The 22,079-nt window shown below is 37.0% G+C and overlaps 1 protein-coding gene across 5 annotated transcripts in view; it reads left to right on the forward strand.

Moving 5' to 3' along the window:
* LOC134665262 (diacylglycerol lipase-beta) overlaps positions 1-22,079 on the forward strand; it is a 111,727-nt gene that overhangs the window by 60,160 nt on the left and 29,488 nt on the right. For all 5 annotated transcript variants that reach the window (XM_063522159.1, XM_063522161.1, XM_063522163.1 and 2 more), the window contains exons 3-4: positions 9,642-9,866; positions 21,560-21,672. In XM_063522159.1, the coding sequence (XP_063378229.1) occupies positions 9,642-9,866; positions 21,560-21,672 (338 nt within the window). The remainder of the gene's footprint in view (positions 1-9,641; positions 9,867-21,559; positions 21,673-22,079) is intronic.

The raw sequence follows: 22,079 nt of genomic DNA on the forward strand, positions 1-22,079 counted from the left end.
ACTTTTACGTTAGATAGAGTAAGATAATTGTGAATTATATCTCTAAGTCATATCCTGTGGAAATCGTCCAGGAGTATCAGAATCGCGCAAATGTCAAATTTTACAGGTTAGATCTTAAACATATCGTTATCTTGGTGATGTCTAATAGATGTCTATTTCAAAATCCGAATCGGGCCCGTCGTCGTGGCTATATGCACTATTATATAGTCGCTCCTAGAGTGTTCCGTGTGCATCGAAGCCCTTAAAAGATTTGAGGTTATTGACAATTCCAGGGACAAATGCAAATCCGCTGTCAGAAGTTAGTGCATCCTCGGAAATTCTGGTAACTTCTTACGTATGTAATTTGCGGTCGTTCCTTAGGGTGGTATTCCACCTGTCCAATTACTTGGTCCAATGTTATTAGTGCTCACTCTCATTAAAGCAAAATGTTAGACACAATACACATTGGACAAAGAAATTGGATAGGTGAAACACCACCCTTACTTACGCACAATGTCAGAAAATGACTTATGAGTATGGTGTACGAGTAATATCATACGCGGTATGCGCGACCATCATGATACGCCAGCAGGAATACAAGACAGAATTAATACAATATATAAATATAACTTTACAATAATATTATACAGTTATTAGTAATGTTGTCTTAGTTGCGGTCTTCTGTAAGACACGTCCCAAGTAGGATTGCTCCAGATATAAGCGAGGTGACATTTCGCTATTTCCTCTCCAAAATATGCTAATAAGTTTCTGGGCGATCGATGAATCTCGCTGCTATTTTCATAGATCTGATCCACTTGTTTCGGTCGCGACCCTATTCAGTGGCCGAATTTAAATATAATTAACTAGCTTATTCAGCGATGAGCGAACACACTTAAAAACGATGACCGCGGATGTTGAATTTATGGCACAGAGTGTTTCCTGGAAAAATCGACTATGAATGATAGTTCAAACAATGGTAGGTAGGCAATAAGCTAACAAGAGTGGCGCCGCCTCAGTTAGTTATTGTGTTATACATTAGATATTTAAAAGTTGACAGCTATCAAATAAGTAGTTAGGTAAATAGGTAGAATAAAAATGTACTATGAATGTATGTATGTATGTAGAAATTTCAACGCTATCGGAAGCCAGCCGTGGGGCGGGTCACTGCTTTAGTTCTCCCACTGGGCACATCAAAGCCAAAGAAACACAAAAATCAATTCATACGAGTATACTATACTCCAAGACCTCTTTCACGTCAGTCGATTTAGTAAACCTGTAAAATGTTACCATTTTTATTCCTTCTACGTTAAAAAAATAAAAGATACCTGGGAGCTATTTTCCAAGAAGCGGCGCTGAACCTTTTTGTCCGCCTCAACGCGTGCAGTTTCTGAAAAAACGAAGTAAAGTTATTTATAGGCGCATACTTTATCGAATCATGTTACATGTCACATAGAGTGGGCAGCCCTATGGCCAGGACATGTAGTATGACGCATATTAGATAAAACCGACCAAGAGCGAGTCTGACTCTAGCACTGAGGGTTTCTTAGTTTCGGGCCACCAACTTTTCGGTTTTATTTTTTAATCCGGAGTTGGACTTTACGATCCATCAGTAGCTGTTGTTATTTATAAAATAAATAAATAAAATAAAATGCATTTATTTCAGGCAACATGGTTCATATAATTTATGCAGTTTTTTTTTCTTATATGTACCTATACGTAATATCATATCAAGTTTTATGTTTAAGAAACGCAGAAAATTTTCATTCTTGTAATAAGCCTCCCCCCGTAATATGTAATTAATTCTTGTTTATGTTTATTTCCGGACAGACAAATAGCGAAGGATCACTAGAGGCTCAGTAGAGCCTACGCTGCCTGGCATAGGGTTGGTCACGTTTTGAGCACGGATCCCTAAAAAACTAAGGGTTATTTATAAGCACATAATTTATCGCATTATGTTACATGTCGCATAGAGTGGGCAGAACGTGTATGACGTCACAGCGCCGCATCCCTGGCGAGATGGATTAGCTAATCGGATCAGCCGGCCTAGCCAAGGTTACAATCGCTATCGCTTCGAAAACGAAAAGCATTATGTCTCTCTATCACTCTTCCATATTAGCGCGACAGTGACAGTTGCGTTTCGATCGCTACAGAGCGTAAGCGATCGGCATCTTGGCTAAGCCGCCAGCCGGGCTAGCCAAGGTTACAATCGCTATCGCTTCGACGACGAAAAGCTTTATGTCTCTCTATCACTCTTCCCTATTAGTGCGACAGTGACAGTTGCGTTTCGATCGCTACGGAGCTTGAGTGATTGGCATTTTGGCTACGCGGCCAGTGGTGTCATTTACATCGCGTACCGAGCGTAGGCGTAGCGTAAGCGATGGCTGAGATTTGTCATCCCGGGCGACTTTTTTCTATTTGAAAAAGTATTCGCCGCTAGTGTAAAACCTCCAGGGATGAGCGATTAATACTCGCATATGCATCTTTTTATTCATTTTATTGTTCATGGCCCGGTTCTATATGAACACACGTACGTTTTTTGGACGAGAAAATTAAAATAGTCGTGCACTTATCTTACTCATAAAGGGGTATTTAAACTTCACGATGTCTTAGGAGAGGGTAGAAAAAACCGGGCAAGTGCGAGTCGGACTCGCGCATGAAGGGTTCCGTACCATAATGCAAAAAACCGGGCAAGTGCGAGTCGGACTCGCGCACGAAGGGTTCCGTACATAAAGCAAAAAAAAAACACGGAAAAAATGCAAAAAGAAAACGGTCAGTCGGTCACCCATCCAAGTAAGTACTGACCACGCCCGACGTTGCTTAACTTTGGTCAAAAATCACGTTTGCTGTAAGGGAGCCCCACTTAAATCTTTATTTTATTCTGTTTTTAGTGTTTGTTTTTGTTTTGAAGCGCTGGTGGCCTAGCGGTGAGAGCGTGCGACTTGCAATCGGGAGGTCGCGGGTTCAAACCCCGGCTCGTACCAATGAGTTTTTCGGAACTTATGTACGAAATATCATTTGATATTTACCAGTCGCTTTTCGGTGAAGGAAAACATCGTGAGGAAACCGGACTAATCCCAATAAGGCCTAGTTTACCCTCTGGGTTGGAAGGTCAGATGGCAGTCGCTTTCGTAAAAACTAGTGCCTACGTCAAATCATGGGATTAGTTGTCAAGCGGACCCCAGGTTCTCATGAGCCGTGGCGAAATGCCGGGATAACGCGCGGAAGAAGAAGAAGTGTTTGTTTTTGTTTTGTGTTTATAGTAGTGTTTTAGTATAGCGGCAACAGAAATACATCATCTGGGAAAATTTCAACTGTCTATCTATCACGGTTTGTGAGATACAGCCTGGTGACAGACGGACGAACGGACGGACGGACAGCAGAGTCTTAGTAGTAGGGTCCCGTTTTACCCTTTGGGTACGGAACCCTAAAAAAAGAAAGTGTCCCTGAGCCGATCCATCGAGTCTTACCATCCAATTAATAGCTATTCATTATAAAGTAGAAGTTAGTTATTACTGATTAGATTAGAAATACATATCTTTTAAAGCCCAGCTCAGTCGGTGCTGAAAACTAACTAACATATGTATTTTACTGCAGCTATCTTACTTAGATCAGTTTTATAGAAGCATTTTTTTTTCCAAGTAAAACCGTACATTAATATTGCGCTGACAGTAAAATACCGTATCGTGGCGGTCGTTGTCAGTATGTATAATAAAATAGACGACAACAGTTAGGCTCCCCCGTAAATATCCGAACCCTCAGTCCTTGACCCATCGCTGGTCCATTGCGTTTTACACCGCATTTTTGGCAGGCCGATGTCGTTACTTATGTAACAGGCTATAACCGCGGCTGTTTACAGTGTATAGTCAGTTTTACTCTTTTTTTGTGCACTAATATCACAGAATAAATAATAGTACTAGGTACATAAGACTCACTCTCTAACAAAACGCGTCTGTTACGATCAGGACAGATATGGCCGCTAGGTGGCGACAGCGCCACGCGCGGGTTATGGCTTTCCCCAAAATTGGGGTGGAACGGATGTACTTTTAGCTATCTGTAGCAAAGCGACGAAATCGCGGAGTGAGCCACTCATGGTAATATGCTGATTAGGGACATAAGGATATGCGTATGTGTGCGCTACTTCCTTTTGTATTTTATTGAGGTTATAAATACCTAAACAGACTTACTATAATATAATTAAAAATATGGGTCACATTGTTATTTGATTTTAGAGTTTCTTATAATTTAAAGCAAACCTAAAGCAGACATAAAAATCATCTCTTCTCATTTAATGGCTCCTCTACACAACGGGCCAACGCCACTCCAAGAGACGCAGCCATGCGGTAGAATGAGATATCAATCACTTGCTCCCTCTATATGCATAAATGCGTCCCTTGGAGTGGCCGGCGTTGGCCCACCGTGTAGAGGAGCCATAAGGATACGTCTTATACAGTACCTACTGGGCATAATAAGAACCACAAAATATGTAAGTATAAATACATACATACTTTACTTCTGTGTATTATTACTTCAATGCACACGTTATTACCCCCTGTGTTGCCTCAGTAAAGAGATTTGTTACTCACTTAACGTACCTTAATATGGCGGGACAGCATAATATGCTCGTAATGTTATTAAGGTTAAGTAGCTATACACAATTCCCTTTGCGTGTATATTTACATTAAGTATGAACGAACTCAAGTCAGCAAAATTATTATAGCTTAACGCCATGCATACAAAAAATACTTAACACATAATAAGTACATATACGTAGAAGTTAAGAATCTATAGTATGATATATCCCTTTGTTCATAAAACTTAGCTTACAAACTTCTGTTAAATTTTGTCTCTTTCTAACAAACAAAGTCACAGTCAAACACAACGGATAGGAACGAACAATTATCAACACACGCAAAAGGCAATACTAATTTCACTAAGTACAGTTGTTCCGAACAATAAACAATAGGTACCAGCCAAAGAAACACATAGGCGTACGCATTGAGTACGGTGTATCATCACTACACATATACAAACTGCCGTATTCGAACTTCAGAGATGATACGTATTACTGAATCGCGATTAGAAAGGGATTGAGATAGCTGTCAATCCATACTGATTTTGACGTAAGTGTATGGAAATCTGTTATTTCTAATCCCTTTCTGATCGCGGCATGATAATACTAGATCCATTCTAGATACGTTGTAGTTTAGATATCAACTAGTTCTCTTTTGCAGCGCAATTCGGGCAACCAATGTTACTTTTACGTTAGATAGAGTAAGATATCTATTAGATGTGACTTAGATCTCTAAGTCATATCCTGTAGAAATCGTTCAAGAGTATCTCAAGAATCGCCGAAATGTCAAATTTGACAGGTTAGATCTTAAACATATCGTTATCATATCTTGGTGAAGTCTAAAAGATGTCTATTTCATAATCCGAATCAGGCCCAAAGTCACTCGCCGCGCCGCGTCTGTCTGTTTGTTATTGTATGTATGTATGTTCGCGATATACTCAAAAACTTGTGAACGGGTTTTCATGCGGTTTTCATCTATCAATAGAGTGATTCTTGAGGAAGGTTTGGGTGTATAATTTGTTAAGATTTTGTTTAACCCGTGCGAAGCCGGGCCCCGTCGCTTGCTGTCAGTATTGCCAACTCGGATTTTGAAAAAATGCTAGACTAATGTCTAGATTATGCCAAAGATTGTTGAAACACCTAGGTATGCTAAAAAAATGCTAAAATATCACTTGAAATTAGACACTTAAAACACATACTTACTTTTTCAAATTTACCGCCTTTTTCTACTGACAAGATCTGCTTGACCAACTTTATATAGTCCATTGACGTCCATCCGTCCGCAAAAGTCAAAATTCATATGAAAATATGAACCACATAAGGCGATGGCGCATATTGTTGCTGCCAAGTTGGTGCAAACTTGGCTTAAACTAAATTATGCTAAAAAATATGCCAGATGCTAAATGGAAAATTTTGATGCCAAAGCGAGTGAAAATATGCCAGATCTGGCATCATTTATGCCAAGTTGGCAACACTGCTTGCTGTATTGCATTGTAACGCCTTTTTCCTCCCTTAACAACTTATTTATAACGGAACAATGTCATACGATTTTTCTTTGCGATGGCCGGTATTGTATTTGCTTCGACATTGCTACGTTCATTGTTTCGTATTGCTACAATTATTTGAATAGTTATAGTGTTCTACAAAGTCTGGATCGATACACAATTACTACGCTTGTAGCTTTCACACATACATTAAATAGGTACCTACCTTTACTAGCAGTAAATGAATGACTAAGACATGTCTCATCAAAGGAATCTTTAAAAATATATACTTACAAAGCGTGATCCCGTATTTAATTGGTATATTTAATCTATAGTTTGCGTCAAATTATAGTTTATGCTGCCAAATACATTATTAGCTAACTTGTTTTTATGTTTAGTTTAGTCCTGATACTTACTATAGGTAGCTGGCGATAGCAGAGGAAACATATTTTTTTAGGTATTGTACAAAAAACACAAACACAATTATACAACAACATAAGCAAACAGTACAGGGTATTTTATTGACATGCACACTAAAACACAGACATTTTTATACAAAAATTGTATAATCAAAATGATTATAATAAGAAAACTATACCGATATTATAAAAGCAATGCAATCAACGTAACAAGAAATCACTCCAACCCAAGGACTAACCTGACAGACTGTAACAGAACTGTCATATGAAAATAACTTTCTTCTTTAATTGAAATGCCAGATTTATTAATAAAAATATGTAAAGAGGTTGGAAGTTGGAAGTTACGGCATATACTATAAATATAAATACATAATACACTAATACCAGCAATAAATGGCTAGCCTTGATATGCGGTACAATTACCTAAAGATTATAATTTCCAATTAAGAATCTAATACGGTAATAAGATTAAAATCATATGAGCTCGTTTTGGAACGCAATCATGACTTGGTCAAATAAATTGACACACAATGTCACCGTCAAATAATAAAGTCAAGAGATATTAAAGATATGGTAAAAATAAAAACCTCATCAATATTTAATTATAAGTATGTAGGTACCTATTCATTGTAAGTATTACATTTACATTAGGATATGTAGTCATGCAATACAAAATGGCAATGTAGTTTAAAATACAAAGTCAATGTCAGCCCTACACAATAACACTGTGTTATTACGCGACCTTCGTTCGACGGCGCTATTTAAAAGGAATCCGCATCGCGTTCCTATTAGCTTTCAATAAGCAACACATACCCTGACAGCCCTCACACCCGGGGTAGGGACTGGAATGTCCGCGTTCTGTAATATACGGTTTCACCGGCTGTAACTGTTGGCTGCCTTCCAAAGAGGTACCTACTTTTTAAAAGCCAGGTTTGTTGTCTGGTTCAGCTTAAATTTAAGTACACCATACCTTCGTAAGCACGGTGAGTATTGTATATGCTATTGGAAGATCAGTGCTGGAAGCCACCAGCAACATGCTGAGTTGCTGAGATGAGGCCATTTCGTGGCACTTTAATCTTATTTTGTATTTTCTTTTATATTATGTATGGTCTCGTTTGTTTGTGCTTACGAATAAAATATATTCTATTCTACTTATATACTTATATGCAATCTTATGGAACCATCAATTGAATATAGTGGTGGGGCCAGGGACATAAAAACTTTACATAGGTATATTAACGAGGGAAAATAATATTATAACACAGTCAACAATGTACGTAATGCTTGTATCAAAATTGAGATTATGAAAATAGGTAATTTTTTTCGTATATATATATACGTATATACATATATGGTTTGGTTTTGGAACCTAGAGAGCCTGCATATCGATTTATCGAAGAAAATTAAAGCAAGTTGGGCTTTGAATTTTTTAAGTGATTTGAATGCAAGTAGATAATGTATTTATGTAGTAAAAAGTAATAATGTATTCCATGGGTTTCAATTATACACAAGATTCAATTATATATATAGCTACGCTATGAAATTCTTTAAGTAGGTATATATACTTACTTTAATAATAACCCCTGTTTTCAAAGCTTGTTATGCCTAAATTCGTAGGAGGATCCAATTTCAGAGTCGATCTATTTCTCATAATAGCCTCTCTCATTAATTACGTAGTGACGGCCTGAGCCCTACGTCAAGGGATTTCCATGAAAACAAATCCTTGTTTTGTTTTTATCTACATTAGATCTCTCATTAGATCTAGATCTACATTAGATATCGACTAGATGTGACTTGGATATCTAAGTCATAACTTGTCGAAATCGTTCAAGAGGTCCTCCAGAATCGCGCAAACGTCAAATTTGTCATATCTATCTTACAAATATCTTTAAATTATCCGTATCGTAACTTGTTGTCTAGTAGAAATCTAATTCATTTTCCGAATCGAGCCCATAGTATGCTACTCTTCCCAGGCCGCTCTACAAATAAGATAGTGTCAGATATTTATGCGGTCTTTGTTGTTTAACATATTATTGCAGGTGACTGTACTACACAATGAGTAATTGAATTTATGCAAGTTTATGATCTGTTCATTACTTACTGTCAGAATTATATTTGTTCAAAAAATGTCTAAGCCTAGACTGAAATATTGACCTGTGCATATTCTCAAATAACTTTTATAAGTTAATGTGACGGGTTAAACTGTACCTATAAATAAAAATGGCTGACCTGCTTTTCGTTATTAACTTAGAATTTATGGAGGCTAATTTTATTGAAAAATGCAGCTAATTCCAGTTGAGGCAAAAATATACTGATTTTAACTGGTATTAGTAAATCAATCCGTGCCTGACCTTTAAAAGTGTACGATTAAGAATTAATGCGGTAAGTTTACTGTCTTTACCAAAGCCATTGTCGGCTGATAGATAAACATGAAACCACCAATTACTTTAAAGTGGTAACATCACTTGTTGCGTGGCTACATCAATATGGAAAAGCTCTCTATCGATTGGCACTTTCGACTGCCGGCCGGTCCTCGGCCTTCCCGCTCCCGACCTTCGCCTCTTCAGCGTGATTGCTTCCTAATGGATTTTAAATTGTAGCGACATCGGTTTACTTGAAAATGTTGCTACTACATTATTGAATAAAAACCCTTCCTTTGAACGGACACAATTCTATTCTCGACACGATCTCATCAATTCTATTTTTCGCGACTCAAGCGTAGGCAAATTCAGGTTCGAATTTATGAATTCGGATTTGCATATAATTTCATGCGCTCCATTGAATCTTCATTCGTTTGAGGACCGTGTAAGCTAAAGAGTGGGTGTAAAGTGGGCGTTTACCCGTTTTTATATACATATAGTAGGTACATTTATATCGGTTAATATTTTATAGAATAGCTACAGTTCTTAGCATCTTCAATTTCTAATATTTTTAATCGCACTCGGTAGGTACCTATCCACCATTTCATCCCCCTTCCCATCCTCCATTTCACCGCCGTGATATGAAGAGTTTCCTATAAGGTTAATAAAAACCACCTATCTTTTTGATTAGTTCATCCTCTCCTCTCTGCAATAGAGTATCTACTAGGTACTGTTATTCAGTACATGGCGGCGGCCGGCGTATAAATGCATTTTTTTTTAATTTTATAGAAATATTTTACAACTTAATTTGAAATCGTCTTGTCCACAGGCTGGTGCTAATAGCTCTGGTGGTAGAAGTGATATTCCCGGTGACATGGCGATGCCAGTCGGAGGGCTGGCACGGTGGCGCATTCGTGCGGTTGTACCTGTGCGGCGCGCTGGTGCTGCAAGCGGTGCTGATGCTGCTGCTAGCGGCGCTGGCGCACCAGTCCGCTAGGGGCACCATCACGGAGGTCGACGCCAGGAAGATGGTGTCTCCGCTCTTGTTGATGAAGTAAGTGTCCCTGTGACCTGGCAGGGCTGACACGGGGGCACAATGGCACATTCGTGCAGCTGTTACTAATATGCGGGTCGCTGGTGCTGTAAGTAGTAAGTTTATGCTATTAGGTATGTTCTTTGTTTTGAGCTAACATAACTAAATATGTAGCTATTTATATAAGCTTGGCGTACTTAAATTTCTACGTAAGTAAATCCAACTAGGAAACAAATCAAATGATTTTTATGAAATTACATATTAGCCGCGTAAGCTGATGACGCGGCTTCGATTCCCGCCTTGGCCACCGGTGGACTAGGTCACTTTTTCTTTAGTGTAAGTGTATGATGTCTATTTTCAGTTTCTACGTAAATGTTATATTATTTTCTCAAAGATGCAATGAAATATTGATGTTATGTTCCTTATAATAGGCTGCGAAGTATGACGTTTCAGGACCGGCTAGGACAAAAGGTCGTTAATGGAATTTCATAAACATCTTGCAGGCCTAGGCCGGCAAAGTCTTGTTTTTTAATTTTCATTTCACAGATATTTGACACAGCATCGTGGCATTCATCCATTAAAAAAAACTAGAGGCAGTATTTGCTTTATGGTTCGTAATGACACTCTGCCAGTACTCCTATAAAAAAAAAAAAACATAAAACAATGTTTGCTATAATTTGCAGTTTATTCGTATAAAATCAACATGAACTTAATAAATAATACATTCTATAATTTTATAATTTTAAATTATAAATTTAACTACACAAATAAAAACATTTAAAATATTTCATCTAAACGTTAGCGGTAAAAAGGTCTACTCAAACACGCGTAGTTATATTTTTTAAATTGTTATGGAGGTAAAGTTGAAAAATATTCATTCTGTTTTATTGGATTTATGGTGCGTTGTTGATTTTTTGACTTTAATATGAGTTCCGACGAAATAATGAAATTAATATTAATTGTAATCGTAGGTGTTGGAATTGGCAGCGTAAGCAGAATTGATTTTAAATAACTTGCTGCCTCTGCCGCCAAGTCAAAGACGAAGTATGTATATGGTTGCTTATGGCAATTTTATTATTTGAGAAACTAAGAAAAATGGCTTACAGTTTATTAGAAACAGTTTTGTGGCATATTTTAAATGAATGTAACTACAAATACGTCATCATCATCATCTCAGCCTATATACGTCCCACTGCTGGGCACAGGCCTACTCTCGAGCGCGAGAGGGCTTGGGCTATAGTCCCCACGCTAGCCCAGTGCGGATTGGGGACTTCACATAAACCTTTGGATTTCTTCGCAGATGTATGCAGGTTTCCTCACGATGTTTTCCTTCACTGAAAAGCGACTGGTAAATATCAAATGATATTTCGTACATAAAATCCGAAAAACTCATTGGTACGAGCCGGGGTTTGAACCCGCGACCTCCGGATTGCAAGTCGCACGCTCTTACCGCTAGGCCACCAGCGCTCGTCAAATACGTCAACACTGTAGAAATTATACTTATTTACTCCATGCATAAAGCAACGATGTATGTGAAACATGATATCAACATGAAAGACTATGTAAACTTATGTGACGAAAACGACAGTCAGACGGATACAAGGCGAAAAAATCAAAGATACATGAAAATATACGGGTAGTAAAAATACACGACTCGTGTAAAACATACGCGTGATAATGATATAGGTACGTGTTGGTTATATTTTGGGTGTAGTATACTTTTAGTTTTTTCTATAAATAAAACTTGGGTTTCGTGGATTTTTTATTTTATTTATTTCATTGCATGTTTGAGAAAAGCACTATACATACCTCGGCGGGAAATGGGGTTGCCCGCGCTCAGACCTATCCGGCCTCGCTTCGCTCGGCCGTCTATATGTCTTCGGCCGGCAACCCCTTTCGTCCCGGCCTCTGTAGTAATGTACTATTATGTACCAACACAACCCAGTGTATTATAAAGAAAGGATATATTAAGTTTCTTACCTATAATAATCAATTAGGCTTGATGTAATAAGAAATTTCCTGTTGAAAACCGACATAGTAATAGCTTTTGCCTGAAGCACCCAATTTATAAAGGCTCTTTGCAAGTTTGAAGTGACGAGTTGAACAAAGTATTAGTATAGCTTTCCGCGAGAACGATCATTAATTAAAGCTTGTACGAGCTCCTACACCAATGAAAATGATGTTCGATAACTCGACAACGTAAAGCACTTAGAAATTCCTGAATTGAAGTTTTTACTATCGTTGGCGACTTTTTAATAAAACTTTGTCAACCCCTAGCGAATACAGAAAACTCAAGTTTTGATAATATGTATGGACAAGGAATTGTGTTTTCGCATTTCATATAAGTTTAGTCTCTAAAGTTCGCAGAAGTTTATTATATTACAAAGAATACCGTCGTGAGATTTGAATTCGCTCTTGCTGAATTGCTTCCGTTTATTCGAGAAACATTAACGCTTGAATACCGCTTTATTTCAGTATTAATAAAAACTATATTGCTCCTAGTTGTACGCGTGGTAAATGTCGATTATTGATGTACTGCGCAATCGTTGGCCCCTGGCCAATGAAAACATTTATTGAGGAAGATAAATGTTCATTATTAACTGATAGTTATTTTTGAAACTTTTTATCGATGATTAGGAATTGCCAATATGTGTTGAATGAAGTAAGTTCAGTGTCGAAATAATAAATATTTAACTTTTCATATTTTTGAAGCAAACAGTTTAGTTTTAGTGAAGATTGAAATTAACTCAGGACCACAGAAAGTACGCACTACCTATTTGTGTAATTTTTTACGCTATGAGTAGGTTATATGAACACTCTTTCCGAATTTGATTACGATACTAATAAATATTTATTGAAAACAATGATACCCAAGTCTACACAGAAATGATCGTTTAGGATTTAAACCAGATAAAATATAATTGGACTTGATAATGAAGCTGAAATGCCAAAACCACTCAAATGGCTTTGTGAAAACTTATACCTGGTACCTATCAAAATCGATTGAAAATAAATCCCTCTTTAAACGATATCTCATTTATAATTCTGAAGTTGATGATAGCGATACCGATACACATGAAATTTAAAATGGTCATATCATAATCAAACGTTCAACTTGTGTAAAATGTAGATATTTTTCTCAAATATGCATCTAAATATCGTCATTACATTCGAAATAATACATTATGTGGCCGCTTTAGCGAGACGACGGCATTAAGAGTAGGTAAGTACATCCATACATCGGGGTTTATGGTGCGAAATGTTTATATGTGTCAATAAATAGGTAAAACCTGATACTATATTTTAAAACATCTTTGCACATTTGGAGCCTACTACTTATTTTTAATTCATAGTTTGGTAATTATTTTTACAATAAACAAGTTATAAATACACGAATTCATTCCTGCACCAAAAACCCTGATGAATGGTACATTACATACAAGCTGGCAAATTATCATTGAGCCGCACATCACATTATGTAACATGCGCACATTCATACCTAGTATGCACTAGTTTTTAATAAGTTAAGTAGAAGAGCTCCTATTTGCAGAACGGTTTAAATGTAGGCTAAGCCTCTCACGACTGTCACCTCAGTTCACCTCACAATCAAAAAGTTAGTCTAGTTACACGCTATGCCTGCAAGTCGTGCAACACAGATTATGTACAAGGATAAATATTTACCTATATCATTTTTAGGGTTCCGTACCCAAAGGGTAAAACGGGACCCTATTACTAAGACTTCGCTGTCCGTCCGTCCGTCCGTCCGTCCGTCCGTCCGTCCGTCCGTCTGTCACCAGGCTGTATCTCACGAACCGTGATAGCTAGACAGTTGAAATTTTCACAGATGATGTATTTCTGTTGCCGCTATAACAACAAATACTAAAAACAGAATAAAATAAAGATTTAAATGGGGCTCCCAAAGGGTGTTTCATTTTTCCGAATTTTCGATTTTCATCTGACTTTGCTCGAATTCTTGTTCTAACTGATAAAAAAATAATATACGTTAAAAAAATTTAAAATTGATCAACATTTAGAGGTTGCACATCATCAACAAAGATTTTTTAAATAACCAACGACTCTACATCGGAGCGTAGAAAATGGTTTAAGCGGCTATTATCAAAGCGGAGAGTAGTGTGATACTAAACCTTCTACATATAAATAAATTTTAAAATTAGTAGTAAACTTCAATTTTTGTTACTCGATAAATGTTCTAATTAAGATTTTTCAGTTTTTCCACCTTTTTCCAAAGGAAAAGTGCTTTTATCGTGTTTTAGACGCAAAATTCAGTTTTCTCATTCGATTTCAGTATCAGTTCATTATATTTTGTCATTTTAGAACATAGTTCATTTTCCCGCAATCTATGGGGTCCTCACTCTACCTTTTCAACTTGTGCAACTTCTAAACGTTATTCGATTCTTTTGAAAATTGAAATAGATAGTTTTTAGTGTGAGGAGACTTCATTGGTGAGCAAAGTCAGGAAAAATATTACAACTTTTTTTTCTCCATACAAAAGTGAATCACCCTAGCTCCCATACAACAAACGTGATTTTTGACCAAAGTTAAGCAACGTCGGGAGTGGTCAGTACTTGAATGGGTGACCGTTTTTGTTTTTGCTTTTTTTTTTCTTTTTTTTTTGCATTATGGTACGGAACCCTTCGTGCGCGAGCGCGAGTCCGACTCGCACTTGCCAGGTTTTTTCTTTCCAAAAGCTAAAATAAACTGTGGCGAACAACTCGATATGTTTAGAAGTTACAAAAATTTTACGAAACCGTGAATTATGGTTCGCTTAGATAAATAAAGCGTGAATCGGGGCCGCAATATAATTGTGATTTATGACTGAATGTTGGTGCCATAGGCTACTTGTACCTCTCAATTTTTCCTCGTTTTGGACAGTCAGCAGCAGAAGTTGCTACGCGGGTGAGGTGTTCAAAATGATCTTGACGCGACTTTATTGTTAAGGGGATAAGACCGAGTCAAGGTAATTTTGAACACCTCGCCCGCTTAGCAATTTCTGCTGCTGACTGGACATAGTGTCTTGGAAATAAAAATGTCGTTGTCTTGGCACGTCCCATCGTGTTTCGCATATTGAGCAATATTCATATGATTTGCGATATATTCGATAGTTTTGCAGTGTGGCGTGTATTTCCTTATATTTATGTTATGTAGTTACTGTAGTTAGTTATTGTGAATGATATGAGTAAATAACGTGTTACCTATATAAAACGGGTATTTATTCCTGTGTTTATCTTAACCACAAATTTCAAGTTAATTACTATTTTATGAAAATATACGTATATTTCAATTAAGTTTAATAGTTCTGTTAATCGTTGCGAGCCTTTCGAATCTGCTTTAATTAATAATAGTTACGTATTTACAAATCTTGAGAATCTCAGACGACCTTGACCGCGTGTCCATTGATAAGATAACCCAAATGACAGATTAGCCGGGGAAGCGTCTACGTCTGGTAAGCATGGTCGGCAAATTTTACGCTCATGGAAATTAAGCGATTTAAACTCTTTTATCTAAGTTTTAAGATCTTTGGCGTGGGGTCAGACAAGTTCATGGATGCTATGTCACTTTTATTGTTGTTACATACATGCATTATGGATACTATGTCATTTTTATTGTTGTTACATACATGCATTATGGATGCTATGTCACTTTTATTGTTGTTACATACATGCATTATGGATGATATGTCACTTTTATTGTTGTTACATTATGCATTATGGATGCTATGTCACTTTTATTGTTGTTACATACATACATGCATATGGCTTTGAGATTATCTGGTTACAACTTACATCAGCTACAAGAATTGTGACATACAACTACAGGGTACCTATGTATTTGTAACCTTTTCTTATTAAGTAGTAGAGTAGATGTAGATCAAAGGATCAGACGTTAAAGCATTAATAAAGTAATTTAGGAACACCAACAATTTTTGACTTAAATAGCAAATCTATCGAACAAATAGGTCTCCTTAAACGCTAGCGATCCAGTGGTCGTGAGTTCAAGTACCACCCAAGACAGTGAATTTTTCCACTTTTAATTTACTTTCTAAATTAGTTGGTTAACTAGTGGTGAATGATTTTGCATTCAAAGAAACCACGTTGTCTTGGCACTCGGCCAGACCAACTTGTCGTAGGTAGCTATACCGCCTATACCTACTCTATATCTTTTTAGGTATTTAAACAAAAGTATACAAATGGTTTGTACATTGTCGGGTAGTTATAACATTTATTAGTTAACCAACCAAATACAAAACCGCCTGGATCTGTCACTGAACAACCTGACTTTAACCTACATTATTTGAAAGGTTTTCACTGGCTTAAGGAGCCATTTGAGGGTAGATTTTGTTTACTCTTATTTAAATATACTTAAAGACACAGACTATAAGCACCTACTTGTTATTTCCAGTTCTCTGACCAATAAGGTCGCTATAAAAACAGCTTAAATCTATTTAATATATTCTCGACTGACTTGGCTGTGTATTCTCAATCGTTGTTGAAGCACGGAATCGAGTTCTTACTATTAGTAAGTAGTAGTCAAATAATAATAATACAAAAGCACTATAAATTATTGAGAAAACGTAATAAATCGAAACGACAAAATTTCGTGAAGTAACTGTGTGTGTGTGATACTCTTCAGTATTTCACAAGAAATGTAAAGTGGCTGTTAGTTCCACAGTTGGGACAAACTTTCAGCCATAACCGGTATCCATAATTCTGTATCGGTTGACATTTCAGTTTCCTCCAATATTTGCATTCATCTCACATTTCTAAAAATATTTTTAACTAGTTGATTTGAGTGATCGACTCGCGCTTCCACAGCAAGCGATCATAATGACTAATGACGCCCCAGAGCACACAAGATTAGGTAACGCTGCGCTGTCCACTGTCTGCGAATCTCTTGCCATCCGGATCCACGTAGCTAAATGTACTACACATTTAGCGCGCGATCATACAGTAATGTCAATAAAGCATACGTAAGATGGTTTGGTCACGTTTTAACCTCGTGCCGCCCAATGTGCAATACATTGTACAAAGTGACACTCAGCATAACTGCCCAGACTTTAGAAATTAAATTCAGAGCTAAACGCCCAGTGTGCAATACGCTGTACATAAAACTTTATCACAATGTCAGTTTTAAATTTTCGCGCAAAATTGGAATTTACCTAGACGTCGTGAATGGTCGGTTCAGTGGCGACCATTTTGACAGCTGAAGTTTGACAGATATTCATAGATAGTGTTGTACTTCCGTAATTATTCAAACACTCGCGACACATGGGTATATAATCTTGATTTATTAAACGAATCATTACTTTTTTCGCTTAGAGAGTGACATAAAAATTATCCTAAATGTTTGTTTTATTGAAATATACTGTAATTTTTTTACAAAGGCACAAATAAATATATTTTTTCTCTTAATTGTAAGATTATATTCATCATATTGCACACTGGGCGCTACTGTTATAAAAATACATAATATAACCTACAACTGAAGGTTCTTTTTTAATAGTTTATTTTTAGGTCTGCATAATGATTTACTTGTTGAATACGAGCTGGAAGACTTTTTGCAGTCAGATAATAAAATTCGTAATCCTAAATACCAACTTTCTGGTGATGAACCAAATATTTACAGTCTTAGTGAAAAATTAAGTTTCGAAGAAAGTGATACTGAAATACAGCAAACATACAATAAGTTATATATAAATAAGAAGGATATTAAATTTTATGTTAAGGAAGTTCATTAACTATTTTTCAGACCGCGTTTTAAAGCATTTCAGTGTCAAATATGAATGTTAACATACATAAAAAAGTGGCCCTAACCTAAAAAAAAATTTACTAATTATTTTTGACTTACGTTGCTTATTATATAACTATTTAACACGAATAATAATAGTCGAAGGCTACGTTATCGCGATTACACGCCTTAAAGTTGATTTAAAAAAAAATATTATATTACTTATAACATCAATCAAAAACCCAATGTGCATTTAAATGAACAAAAGATACGAAGGTGGAATTCAGTTTACTGTATTCATTTTTATTCACATATACCCAGAAAAAAATAAAAAAAATCCTGCTCGAGTTTTTTGTAAAAAAAAATATTTGAAGTGCGTGGGCAGTACGACTTCACAATATTATGGCTCATATATTGCACACTGGGCGTTTAGCTGATCTTGCGTTTTTTTTCTTGGGCGGCACGAGGTTAAATATTTGCAAACTAAAACTAGTCAAAAAAACTAGGCTCTTAGGAATTAAAAATTTAGGTATTTTGCAGCAAACAAAAGGTTGATTTCAATTTTTTTTTCTAAACGCTTTTCTTTTCTACACAGTCGTCATCAGTCAGATACATAACAAACACATCTAAACAGGGCTTCTTAATGGTGTATACTAGTGATGTACCGACTATTGATTTGGCCGACTAGCCGACTAATCGGCGCTCGAATGGCCGATTAGTCGGCCGACTAGTCGGCTAGTCGGCCAGATCATTAGTTTCGTATAAGTTCAGGTGAAAAACAATAGTTTTGCTCTTTTGGTTGCGCTATTCATATATTAGCTTGGCTAAAAGGTGTTCTCTACAGGTTCAAAGACCTATCACAAGAATCCTCGTTCAATTTCTGTCTTTCTTTTATTTTGCGATCCTGAGCAGACCGTCAGTAGGTACAACTTGTAGGAGCTATTTCCAAGGCTCTATTTCTCGTACGTAGTCGCCACTTAAGAACCTATCCCCTGTGGTCAGCGTATTTACGAGCAACGTGCCCTGTTTATAAGTCTCTAAATTTTGCAATAACATTAATAGTTCCCCATGGCTACACCATTAAAAAAAAACTGAATTATAATAAAGTCCTTTAAGTGTAGAACTTGGCCATGAAATTACACGAGAATCAGGTGAGATCGACCTGTAGAGGAAAACACCAGCCCCCACCATACGATACCTAACGATCAAACGGTCAATTATATGTATGAACAAAAGTTTTCACACCCTGAAATATTGACTGTTGGTTTCTTTTTTTCTGTTTTTCTTTGACTAATAAAGTGCCGACTAATCGGCCATTTTTGCCGACTAGTCGCCGACTAATCGCCGACTACAAATGTGGCCGGATAGTCGGCTTTCCCGACTAGTCGGCGACTAGTCGGTACATCCCTAGTGTATACTTAATTAATTATAACAATTGAGCAACCTGTACGAGTATTGTACAGAGATATTAAATGTAGGTATACATATTTATTGGCATTTTTCTCAAATATTTTACTCACAACTTATCATAAAGGATTTTTTATAAAAAGATTTGATAAATTTACTTAGTTTGTAACGTTTTAACTAACACGGGTTACTCTATCCTTATATTCGATCCAACGATGATATAGTAATTTATATTTATTTTAGAGATTTTACTCATAATACTCACTACTCAACTCACATTGTAGATTATCAATCCGATGTGAGTGATGTGACATTGACATTAATGCATATTTAATATACTTTACTTTAGAATACATTTTTGTAACTGGATTTAAAATACCAATAAATCTCCGAAGGTTAACGTAGTGCTCATTCTACGGTGACGTTGGATCTCATTCATTATATGTACATATGAAGGTATGTATTGAGGTCTGTGTAAATATACAAATAATTTATTGTACTTCAAGCGCCAGCTGCACTGATACACGTAGCTTATTATACAGGGTGGTTCATGAGACGTGAGCACTGAGCAGGACTCATCCTACACACTCAGTAACTGATAATTGATCGATCACCTTCGTATTTAGGTGAAACAACCACACTTTTTCCTATTTTTTAACTTTTTGGTGCGTGCAAATCTAATTCTCTACAATCATGGTCACCCTACAAGACCTAATTAATAAACATAAAACCTCTTTAACCGTCATGGCAGCATTTTGATTACGAAGAAAATAAACTGTCAAACTTGAGTGAGATACGAGTTTTCAAAAGTAAACAGACCGTGATGACAGTGATGGCATTCAATTTGACACAGAATATCGGTAGTTTAGTATTCTAATTTTAGGGTGACCATGCATGTCGTAAATAAATTAATAACTTTTTTTTTTCAACACGACTAGAAAATTAACATTAACCTCACTAATACTGATACGAACAGTTGCTTATAATTTACGAAATGCACAGTGCTAGTCCTGCTCACGTCTCCTGAATCACCCTGTACATTATAAATATAAAGAGCATTATAAATTTAAACAAAGATTTCATGTTTTCATTTCTTTTATGGTTGTTTATAGAGATTTCGCGCCAATGTGGTAAATGCTGACAACTTTCACATATCTTAAATTAAAGCTTGTATTTTTCTGAACAGGCTGAATATATCATACAAGTGGGGATCATTACCATAAACATGTTATGAAGGACACATGAGAGATGTAAATATTACGCAAATGCGTCAATACTGGGTGCTAAACATATCCAAATATAATGTTAGGTAGATTTTTTTCTTGACATACAATGTGATGTCTGATGATGACAGCCTTTGTACTTCAGGCATTATTCAAGAAAAACGAGAAAACGCAATGCTAAGATTGAACAACATGGAGCAAATTAACCTTAATTTACTCCAAATATTTACCTTATCCCAGCTTTCTTTGTTGGTTGATGTTCTTGGAACGGATCGAATTATATGGATGGATATATGACTTTGAGATTATAGGTAGGTAATAGTAGAATCTGAGAACACTTAGTAGAGCTCGTAAGAGGTAGTGTCTCTCTACCTACTTTCTGCCTACACTTCTTTCTTTCCTACAGTTAGCAACAGAATTGGCCAAGCGGGCCATGGGACCAAAATATCTGCAGATGCTTGTACTATTTAAAAAAAAATACATTTTCGCCCTCAGCTGCTTTAAAGGGGCCCACTGATTATCAGTCCGCCGGACGGTATCGGCCTGTCAGTTAGAACAAAATTTTGATAGTTCCAAACAACTGACAGGCCGATACCGCACGGCGGGCTGTTAATCAGTGGGCGCCTTTCGAGCCCATTAACGTGCACACTAGCGCCACTGCTATGATTCGTCGATCTATGAACTCAAAACAAAAACGGCCGTTTTAACTTTGGATACATTAATTGACGAATCCAGCATCATAAAAATTTGTTTGATGTATTCAACTTAAACTTAAATACAAAATACAGTACCTAGCGGCCCCTTTTTAGGGTTCCGTACCCAATGGGTAAAACGGGACCCTATTACTAAGACTTCGCTGTCCGTCCGTCCGTCCGTCCGTCCGTCCGTCCGTCCGTCCGTCCGTCCGTCCGTCCGTCCGTCTGTCACCAGGCTGTATCTCACGAACCGTGATAGCTAGACAGTTGAAATTTTCACAGATGATGTATTTCTGTTGCCGCTATAACAACAAATACTAAAAGCAGAATAAAATAAAGATTTAAATGGGGCTCCCATACAACAAACGTGATTTTTGACCAAAGTTAAGCAACGTCGGGAGGGGGTCAGTACTTGGATGGGTGATCGTTTTTTTTGCTTTTTTTTTGTTTTTGTTTTTTTTTCATTATGGTACGGAACCCTTCGTGCGCGAGTCCGACTCGCACTTGCCCGGTTTTTTTTAAATACCTATCGTTAAATTTAAATCATCACGATTATATTTAACGCCTCACCCGCATAGCTACTTCTGCTGTGATTCAGTCTGTGATTTTTAAAACGGTATTAAAACTAATTTCCTTTTTGCAGAGTGCTGCTGGTGTTGCCGGAGATAGCCTTGAACGTGATGGGCACCATGTGGATGTTCTGCGACGTCATAGAGTGCTCCGTCTCCGACAAGTTCTCCAGCGTAGTTATTCAGAGTAAGTCACAAATAAATACTAATATTATAAATGCGAAAGTGTCTCTGTCTGCCTGTCTGTTAACTCTTCACGCTTAAACCGCTGAACGGATTCAGTTTAAATTTGGCATAGAGATAGCTTGAGTACCGGGGAAGGACATAGGATAGTTTTTGTATCGGAAGTCATCCCTAAAGAGAGTGCAAAGGGGGGTGGAATTGAAAGAGTTAATGCATTGCTTGATAATTGAAGTAAGCAATGCGCGAATTGAATGATTGCTATTATAGCATTATCCAGGCGCTATAGGTACCTACTTTAGCTGCTGTCACTAATTCCACGCAGACGAAGTCGCGGGCAAAACTATAGGTATATATTCAACTATAGGTACAATACATAGAAAACTACGAGGTATAGGTACCGTTACTCATTTG

This window comes from Cydia fagiglandana, chromosome 6 (genome assembly GCF_963556715.1).
Source record: "Cydia fagiglandana chromosome 6, ilCydFagi1.1, whole genome shotgun sequence".
Classification (NCBI taxonomy): domain Eukaryota; kingdom Metazoa; phylum Arthropoda; class Insecta; order Lepidoptera; family Tortricidae; genus Cydia; species Cydia fagiglandana.